At 36.4% G+C, this 10,716-nt stretch overlaps 1 protein-coding gene across 1 annotated transcript; it reads right to left on the reverse strand.

Moving 5' to 3' along the window:
- Positions 1-99: 99 nt before the first annotated feature.
- LOC114180341 (cytochrome P450 82A3-like) lies at positions 100-2,333 on the reverse strand. Its single transcript, XM_028066637.2, has 3 exons — positions 1,476-2,333; positions 972-1,291; positions 100-841 (listed from the first exon to the last, which is right to left on the reverse strand). The coding sequence occupies exons 1-3, from the start codon at positions 2,107-2,109 to the stop codon at positions 212-214; spliced, it is 1,584 nt and encodes a 527-aa protein (XP_027922438.2). The 5' UTR covers positions 2,110-2,333; the 3' UTR covers positions 100-211.
- Between the last annotated feature and the right edge of the window lie 8,383 nt (positions 2,334-10,716).

Below are 10,716 nucleotides of genomic sequence, written 5' to 3' on the forward strand. Positions count from 1 at the left end.
TTATCACTGAGAAAATACGATAAAAAATAAGACAAAAATATCTAATCAATACAAAACCATATACACAACAGAAAATCTCTATTCTTCACTCACTTCCGCTGATATAGAAATTCCAATGGCAATCTTTAACAGTGTGTTACATTACAAATTTAAGATTACAAATTGCAGTTTCAACTGATTTATTGGAACAGATGACACAACTTCTACCACATCACATGGATTCATAATACTCTGAAGACAAACGTGGTTTAACAAGAATCTCAAGAGGAGTAGCTTTCTCGTTGGTCATTCCAAGGGCTTCACTCATATCAATACCTTCATTGGGTTTATTAAATATTTCAAAAGAGTGTAAAAAATTAGCCAGAGTTAGATGAATCATGTTAAGGCCAAAGGATATTCCTGGACATATTCTTCTGCCACTTCCAAACGGTAACAACTCAAAATTCTGACCCTTAACATCAACATCTCTGTGAGTAGTGAGAAACCTTTCAGGTTTGAACTTCAACGGATCCAACCAAATAGTAGGGTCAGTTTGGATCTTCCACAGGTTTGTGATTAATCGAGTTCCCTTTTTTATGTGATAGCCACCTAACATGCAATCTTGTGTGAATTCACGAGGTGCTGAAAGAGGACCTGGTGGATACAACCTCAGTGTCTCTTTCACCACTGCTTGAAGGTACACTAACTTGTTCATATCTGACTCATTTATGAATCTCTCTTCTCCAATGTGAGTGTTGATCTCTTCTTTTACCTTTTCTAATATAAGAGGATTTTTCAACAAGAAACATATCACCCATGTAAGAGTAACTGTGCTTGTATCAGTGGCACCCAAGATCAGTGCCTGCAGAAGTTCTCTAGTTAAGAAGAATGTTATGTGGCATATATGTGTGTGTGTTTTTGAGATGCAAGAAGAGGACAAATTTTAGCTATATAAAAAGTGCATGCACAATTGTTATATTCAACACACATACCAAAGTTGTGGCTTTGTTTATAGTAGGAGCATCGAAGCCATCGATGGTGGCACCTTCGAGCACTGAAAGCATCATGTCCATGAAGTCTTGGTCGTCACTTTCAACACCCTTTTCCCTCTTCTTGCTGTGCTCCACCAACCACTCATCTAAGATCACATCCAATTCTTTGGCAGTTTCTTTCATGGCTTTCACTCCCAAATTCATCCATCTCAGAACAGGAACAGCATCAGCCACTGTGCACACTCCCAACATGTGCATGAACTCCCTCAAAGCCTTCACACACTTCTCTGCTTCTTTCTCACTAACCACTGCGCTTTTACCTATTGCCAAAAACAAACCCCTCTTCAACGATATCATATATCTTTAAATTCAAACAAGAAAAATGGTAACAACAATCTTTTTATTATGCCTTGTCTTATAAGCTTTTTTGAGAGACAAGTGCTTCTAATTCTTGTTTTGGGACAGAAAGATTAAACTGAAAACTTGAATTTGTGTGAATTTTACCGAATAATCGCTTCCCAGCCATGGTTTGGAAAACTATATTGAACACCAACTCAGTGAACCACTGCTTCATCTCCACCACCACGCACTCATCACTCCCCTTCTTCTCCGACCAAACATGAAAGAGCTCTTTAACAGAACTTCGAATCTCAGAAACCCTAACGCGGCTTAGAAGCTCCGTTTTGCGGTCGGAGAGGAACACGGTCACAATCTTCCGTATCTCACGCCAGTAAGGACCATAGGGTGCGAACCCGAAACTTGCTTGGTTGTAAGCAACGTGTTCGATGGCCACGAGCTTGGAGCGAGAGGATACGACGACGTCGTTTGTGGTGTAACATTCCTTCGCCATTTTCCAGTTGCTGAGAACCAAAGCGCGTTTGGAACCGAGCTTGATGGTGAAGAGGGGTCCATACTTGTCAGCCATGGCTGCCAACGTCTTGTGGGGTGTTGGTGAGCCCCCGAGAAGCATGAGGTGGCCGAGTATGGGCCATGCACGTGAGGCCATTGGAGGTTCTCGCAGATTATTACGACCAGTTTTGGAGGGACGAAAGAGAAACAGAGAGAAAGCTAAGAGTAATGTTAGAGAAAAGAGTGCAAGTACAGTGGTGTTTAGGGTATTCGCAAGGAACAAATCCATTTTGGTTAGTTGAAGTTTGGTGTGTGAAGAGGTTGCTAGGGAGAGGGAGGAATGTTATATGTGTAGAGTGTGAAATAATGAGAATGTTGTTGCTTTTATTTGTTTAAATATACTAAATTTTCGTATGTTACTTTTTAAGATTCATTATTTTGTTTTTCTTATTTTAAGTTTGAGTGAGGGATGGCAAAAAATCAAATTTCTTGATCGATACACTTTTGTCGTAATCCGATCAATTTAAAATAAATTTTATTAAACTTTCAATCCATTTTATTAAATTTGAATTTTAATGTGATCTATATTTTATAAATTTTTTTATTGAATATTCATTATTTGAATCCAAATTCACAAATATGGAAAATACAAAATATACAATCCAAAGTTTTAGTTGGGTTGGGCTGAAGATCGAGATTGACTAGCATACAGACCGAAGGTCAAGACAAGTCAGTTTGGACACAAGATCGAAATAGGTCAGCACGGAACGAAGGTCGAGTCAAGCCGGACCGGGCTCAAGGTCAAATTCGGTCGAGTTTGTCCCAATCGAATTGGATTGAATCAGCCCGATTGAAATTCAACTGTATTCGATTGAGTCAGTTTCGGTCGAAATTTAGCCAAATTTGGTCAAGTCAGTCCTGACCGAAATTTGATAGAGAAGGCTCTAACCAAATTCGCCGAGGCGGCTCAAGTTGAAATTTGGCAAAATTCGGCCAAGGCGACTTCGACTGAAACTCGATCGAGTCGGCACCAATTGAAACTCAGCCGAATTCAGCTTAGTCCGCTACAATCAAAAGTCGACCGAATTTGTCCAAGTCGACTCCGATCAAAATTCGGCCAAGTCGGCCCTGGCGAAGTCGGTACGTGCAAAAATTTGGTCTAGTCGATCCTTGACGAAATCCAACGGTATTCAATCGAGTCTACCCCGATTGAAATTCAACTGAATTTGATTAAGTTGGCCCTAACCAAAAATTCGGCTGAATTCAGCCAAGTTGACGTTGATCGAAATTTGGCCTAGTCAGTCTAATCGAAATTGGGTCGAATCGTTCCCTACTATAATTTGGTCAAGTCAACCCGAGCTGAAATTCGACCAATTTTGACAAAGTTGGTCCTGACGGCATTAAAATAATTTAATTTAAATTTCTTTTATATAATATTGATAATATTTTGGATCTCAATTTTTAAAAAATCTAAACTAGTTCTACAGCAAAAATGAATTTGCATATAAAATTTAATCCAATTATTTAGATTTAAAATGGATTTGGATTGAATCTTTAAAAATTGATAAAAAAAATGATGATCACCCGAGCTTGAGTCAATTTAATAGTGGATTACCTCTAAAAATATCAAATATAAAAAATAATAATCCATAACACTTGCACTAATACTGTAATAAGAATGTCACTTTTGGTATTTGTTCAGCAAAACTGTGCCACACTCAAGGATAAGACGTCTAGCACAACTGAACAATTCAAAACAGACAAATAGAGAAAGAGAAAGAGTTGTTCTTTGCTTATTTTAAGGTCAGATATACGAAAATAGTTAAGTCGGCTGAGAATAAAATGCATGGAGAGAGACAAAAAAGAAGGACAAGGATGGAACAAAAAATCCAAAAACACAAGTTAAACTGGGAGAATTTACCCATGGGAATGAGGTTTCTAAACAGAGGGTATTTTAGTTTTTGTATCAGGTTTTAAGTTTTAATTTTGTAAATGAAAATTTTGAAAGGAAAATTTTCACTACAAATAACTAATAAAATTTTTCAACAAAATTTAATCATCAACCATCAATACTTATGCTAATATCATTAATTTCCGTGGAAAATCTTCACAAGTCTCATGGAAAATATTCATAAGTCTCAATTAAATTTGAAGCTATTCTGCGACACTTAGTGCATTACATCAAAATACTGACCCTATCCTCGTAAAATAGCTGAACCTTCGATGACTCAATTATGCAGCAAAGATTAATATAGCATTGTCGTGTGTACAGAAGCAAACATTCTGATTTAAACACAAAATGGATATTTCAATAATGGTTTTAATTTCTTTCTATGATTTATTTTATATCATTATATCTTTGTTGATTTCGCTTACTTGTGGAACCCACTCTAAAATATGTTTATTGATATTCTGCTGCAGCATGTAAAGTTAAAAAGCTTCATATATCTTTCTTAACCTAAAGCCTTTTATTTTGACTATATGAAATAAAACGATCACAGACTGTGTAAAGTCCAGTTTTCTGCCCTAAAGTTTTAAGGGTTGCCCTTAAGCTATTGGGCTTAAGGGCTGGTTCAAAAGATAAAACCACCCAAGTCTAACCTAATTGACTCATTCCACACTTTCAGATTTCTGCTTTCTTGGTGCTTAGAGCCGCAACCGTCATCTCTGTTAGGGTTCCACAGTACTTTCAGTTCGCGTTCAGCTTGGCCCCATCCTTAGCTCACGTAAGTGCTCTTCAACTCATAGTTTTTCCCTCTCTGGTCTGTTTTCGTGGTTGTTGTCAGGGTTTCGTAATGACCCACTTTTACTCATTGTTTCTAGCTCTGAGTTTGTTCCTAAAAACTGTTTGTGCACCACAGTTTGGGTGTCGAGGTTTCCAGCTAGCATTGTCCAGGTAGGGAAGCTATGGCTTACTCACATATTCCGTTTTTCCATGTTGCTTAGCTGTTATTTCGAGATTTCGTGGTTGGTGAGATGTTATGTTAGCTATGAACGCATGAATCTGTTGTTTTGGACTAGTGTGGGTGACTGTTGCAGAAAAACAGTAGCTAGACCTGATAACCTCGCCCAAGCGAGCCAGTCTCGCCTAGGCAAGATGGACAGGGACTCGCCCGGACCCTTTTTACGTGACAGGTCGCTCAGGCGACCCGCTCAATTTTTGAGCGAGCGAACGTCTCGCCCAAGCGAGAGGGGTCTCGTCTAAGCGAGATCCTGTGCGAGCTCCTGCGTCCTTTTTCAAGCCCTCGCCTAGGCGAAGGGGGCTCGCTTGAGCGAGACCCTTCAGCTTGAGCGAGGAGCTGGGCGAGACAGTGTGATTGTGTGGTTGTTTCTGAAATTCTGAAATGGTTTATGCTTGCTTGGATGTTGATTATTGTGTTAAATGCATGAGACAAATAAATATGCATGAGTGATGTGATTCATGAATTGTAAATAATGGTTTTGGGCGTGAACCTTCGCATGTGAAATGAATGAGGTGGTTGGTATTAAATTGACACGGCATCAACATGAGATGGAAATTCACTATGTTGGTTGAGAATGATGAGCTGGTATGGATTTACTGGAAAAATGAAAGGGATGGATTATGAGGAACTAGTATGCAATATGCATGTATAATCTGTATGATGAATATTTCTTGATTGGTTGAGTATGTTTAGTCCGTGTCAGTGCATAATTCCTTGGAGTCTCTAGGTGGGACTTTCAGGGTTGCGCTTCAGTGGTCAGGACGTAATTCCATGGCCCTTGTTAGTGGGTGTCTATGGTGGTGCCCCATCTGTATAACTAGGTAAGGTTGCATCCTGACACTCTAAGGAGTCAGTTAGTCTCACCTAGAGCGGACTGACTCTTGTGGTAAGAGTAGCAGGAGACCTGAAATTCATTAAGGGTTAACCTTGTGGTGAGAGAAATTGATTCATTGTAACACTTGTAACACATAACTCGGGGGTGAGTAGAGATGGCAAATAAACCCATCCCCGTGGGTATTGCCCGAACCCGTCCCCGTTTTGACGGGAAATCCCCGCATTGACTGGGTATGGGTATGGGTATGGGGAATCCTCGACTTTTTCAATTGGGTATGGGGATGGGTATGAGGATGTACATATCCCCGCCATAATACCCGTCCCCGCCATATCTCCATCTCCATTTAAATTATTAAAATATTCATAATTAATTAAGTAAATATATATATATATATATATATATATATATATATATATACTTTCTATTTTTTATTTCTTTTAATTATTTGGTTTGTCATGAAACTCATTCGCATCTCCAATATATTTTTTATCTTATCATAACTTTTATGTAATTATGTTAAAATGATTTATGTTAATTAAAAATTTTTTATGCCTCACATTTGAATATTTCAATTATTTTTTAATATTTTTATTTATTATATATTTTCCTTTCACATGAGAATGTTTATGCTCTTAATTTAAGGTAATATAAAAAAAAATATTTACTTATTATTATTAATTTTTGTTTAATTTGAAGAACTCTTTTATTTCATTAAAATAATTTTTGTTATTTTTCAACTATTGAGTATATATGTTGATATTTGAAAAGTTTTCCTAGTTCTCTAAGGTATTTTTCATCTGATCATACCTTAATTATACATTTGATTTTCTTTGTGCGATTTCTTTCGATAGTCTCTCAAATTATTTCTAAAACACACATTTGTTAGTTTTTTAATATTTTTATTTATTTTTTATTTTCATCATGTAGAATAATATTTCGATATATTCTATCTAATTATTTTTTATTTTATAACTCATTATTAATCATACTATAATTTTTTCACTTTAAATTATGTTTGAAGTGGTTAAAATTATATATATAATGATATTTGGGAATAATATATGATAATTCACTACAAGAAAAACATAAAATAATGACCGATTTAGTCAATAACCCATATGAATCACTATTTTCCGTCATTGGTGGTAGTAGTTGATTTATTGACTAAATAAGTGATTAAATTAGTTATTGAATCGGTACTTGATTTAGTGACCAATTTAATTACTAATTTATTTGTATTTTAGTGACAAATTTTTTGGGCACTAATGATATTTCTATTTAATTTTAACCACTTCAAACATAATTTAATAATTGGTTCTCTAAGGTATTTTTCATCTTATCATACCTTAATTATATGTTTAATTTCCTTTGTGTGATTTCTTTCGATAGTCTCTCAAATTATTTTTAAAATACATATTTGTTAGTTTTTTTAATATTTTTATTTATCGTTTATTTTCATCATGTAGAATAATATTTCGATATATTCTATCTAATTATTTTTTATTTTATAACTCATTATTAATCATACTGTAATTTTTTTACTTTAAATTATGTTTGAAATGGTTAAAATTATATATATATATATATATATATATAATGATATTTAGGAATAATATATGATAATTCACTACAAGAAAAATATGAAATATTGACTGATTTAGTCATTAACCCATATCAATCACTATTTTTCGTCATTGGTTGTAGTAATTGATTTATTGTCTGAATCAGTGATTAAATTAGTGACCGATTCAATGATTGAATCGGTACTTGATTTAGTGACCAATTTAATTACTAATTTATTTGTAATTTAGTGACAAATTTTTTGGGCACTAATAATATTTCTATTTAATTTTAACCATTTCAAACATAATTTAATAATTTGTTCTCTAAGATATTTTTCATCTTATCATACCTTAATTATACATTTGATTTCCTTTGTGCGATTTCTTTCGATAGTCTCTCAAATTATTTCTAAAACACACATTTGTTAGTTTTTTAATATTTTTATTTATTATTTATTTTCATCATATAGAATAATATTTTGATATATTCTATCTAATTTTTTTTATTTTATAACTCATTATTAATCATATTGTAATTTTTTCACTTTAATTGTATAAATAACTTTTATTTACTACAATATAAAAATTTAATGTAATTGCTATGAATATTTTTTTGTCACTATCCAACATATATTGAAGTTTAAAAAATACAAAATCTGTCAAAATTTTATTATTGTGTTTATTATTTGTTCTTTGTGTCATTTTGATCAAATGATGTATTATAACTTTTATTAGTGTATAAAAAAGAGATTCATTAGAATTTAAAAAATTGAACTAAACAAACATTTAAAATATGGAAGAAACAATCATCCTCCTAATATTGAATATTTGATAATATTATGTTTTCTTTACCGTAATTTTTTTCTCTTATAAAAATTAATATTAAAGTTGTTAGAACACGGGTACGGGTATGGGTACGAGATTATACCTGTTACCCGGTGGGGATGGGGATGAGACAAAAGTTTGATACCCGTTGGGTTTGGGTATGGGGATGGGGATGAATTTTTTTTGTGGGGATGGGTATGGGATAGTGAAACCCGTCCCCGCCCCGTTGCCATTCCTAGGGGTGAGCAGAGGTATCCACCACAAGTGCAAGCATCCGCTGAATTCGACCAGGTTATATATATTCGGATGAGTCGAGTCGTGTCTTAGTATATTGTTTGGAAAGTCATAACATGCTTAGTTGATATGTGTGTCGCAATCGAGATCGCGACGGGACGACGAACCAAAAAAGAAAACGGGTTTGAAAAGAAATTTGGAGTCGCCACCATAGTTATTCTAGAAAACTATGGAAAACCATCAAAATAAGACAAGTCTGCGGAAAACCAGATTTTGGATCTGGGAGTCGATTACGCGTAGGGAAGGTGTTAGCACCCTACAGCGCCCGCCCAAGGGCGGTACCTTTAATTAAAAATGCAAAGTCGATGTGATTTTTAAAATGTTAATTTTCCCCAAAAATAATAAGACAAAAAATGCTAAAAAGAAACAGAAATATTTTTTTTAATTTTTTTTGGGCCCGACAAGGATTGACCTTGGTCCTACGTATTCTCATTCAAAATGAGAAATCAAGGTTACGTAGTTCTTTAAAATATATTTGTTGGAAAATGTTGATATTTTGTTATTTTGAGAATTTTGTATTTTTGAATTACTTGAAAATATGTGTCACACAACGCGAGCGGTCGTACAAACACTGAAAAGGAAAGAAAATTATTTTTAGTATTTTTTAAATTATTTGGAAGAAAGTGCCACACGGCGCGAGCGGCCGGACAGACACAACAAAAATTAAAAGAGAATTATTTTGATATTTTTTGAAAATGAGTGTCACACGGTGCAAATGACCGAACAGACACAAGAAAAGTGAAAGAGAACATTTTTCATTTTTTAGATTTTTATTTTTTGTAATTTTTAATAATTTTCAAATATTTGGTTTTCTAGGAATAATAAAAATAAAAAATACAAAAAATACAATAAAATAATAAAATAATAAATAAAAATACTTAAATAATAAAAATAAATAAATAAATGAATGAAAATAAATAAATAATAATAAAAACAAAATAAATAAATAAATAAATACATAAAAAGAAATAATTTAATTAAGAAGGATGAAAGTGGGAAACAAAATATGGGGGTGTGTGAGTGATTAGTGGAAGGTATATGAAGTAAATGGGGTGTGTTTATTAAAGGTGGTGGTGCGACAAGTAAAATATAAAACAAATTCAAAATAGGAATAAACAAGGCAGGGGTGCAGGGTTGTCATAAACGGAGGTGCGCGAAGAAAAGAAATGATAAACATGGAGGTGTATGAGATAAAAAACAGTGGTGCATGTGGTAGTGGAGGGGTGTGGAGGCCGAAAGAAGGGGTGCGCGGAGAAAAGGGGGCTGATCCAATTTTCCTAAGAGACATTAAAACCTAATTAACCTAGTCTTCTCTGCGCTCATGCATCTCTTCTTCCCATCATCGCACACCACGCCGTCAGTGCCGGCACCGCACGTCCCGTCACCGCGACCTCCACCGGAGGCTTCATCGGCGACGCCATCACCTTTCACCCCACTTCTCGCGCGAAAACACTGCTATATCTGCGTCTCCTCCTTCTTCTCCGACGCCATCAACGCGACTCCAGCCCCTGGGACGCGCGTCTGCTCATCCTGCCACCACGCCACCGCGCAGCTTGTTCGCCGGCGACACTCATCGACGCCGGAGACGTCAACCCCCTCCTCGGCGGCTCGGCCGCTTCGATCACACGCACACATCGAACCAGTTAGCTTCCGCATCTTTCGCATCTCTGTCGGCCAACCAACGCCGCCACCGTCACCTCCGTTCCGTACCGGGGCCATCGCGATTGGGGACGAGCGAGCACCATGGAAGCCCAACCCCTGGCCTTCGCGACCCAGATCGCCTCCGCCTGCTTCACCGCGCTACCCCGCCACCGTCACCGATTGCCTCTGCCTGCTTCACCGCGCCACCACGCCACCGTCACCCGACCACACTCCCGTTCAGAGCTTCGAATCGCCGGCCTCTTCTCTTAGTTTTCCGTTTCTGATTTGGGACGCGAGTGTTTGGCGTACTGTGTGAGATTGGTTGGTTCGTGGTGAAAAGTTGGGTTTGGGTTATGGCGTGAAGAAGATGATCGAGAGGTTGCGAATACGTTGTTCTAAGCATGTGGGTTCTGGTTTTGGATTTTTGTTCTCTCTGATTTTTGTACAGGTGAAGGAAGAAGATGAAGAACGAAAAGTTAACTGATGGTGGTAGAGTGCGTGTTGGTGGCAGTGAGTATGGTGAAAGGTTAGGTGATAGATCGTTGATGGGGATGGAGAAAATGGTGAAAATAGGCTCTGGTGGGAATGCTCACAGATTGGTTATGGAAAACGACGAGAACGAGTGATTTTGCGAATGGAAATGCTGGAAATGTTGGCGTGCGTTGAGCTTTAAATTATTTGAGTTTATCACAGTGAACTGGTTTGGGGTTATGGTGATCATGAGACCATGAAGGGGAAGTGGGATGAGGCGTTGTTTAAACGTGTTTTAGTAACAA

This window comes from Vigna unguiculata, chromosome 4 (assembly GCF_037176805.1).
Source record: "Vigna unguiculata cultivar grain cowpea cultivar isolate G323 ecotype 2 chromosome 4, ASM3717680v1, whole genome shotgun sequence".
Taxonomy (NCBI): domain Eukaryota; kingdom Viridiplantae; phylum Streptophyta; class Magnoliopsida; order Fabales; family Fabaceae; genus Vigna; species Vigna unguiculata.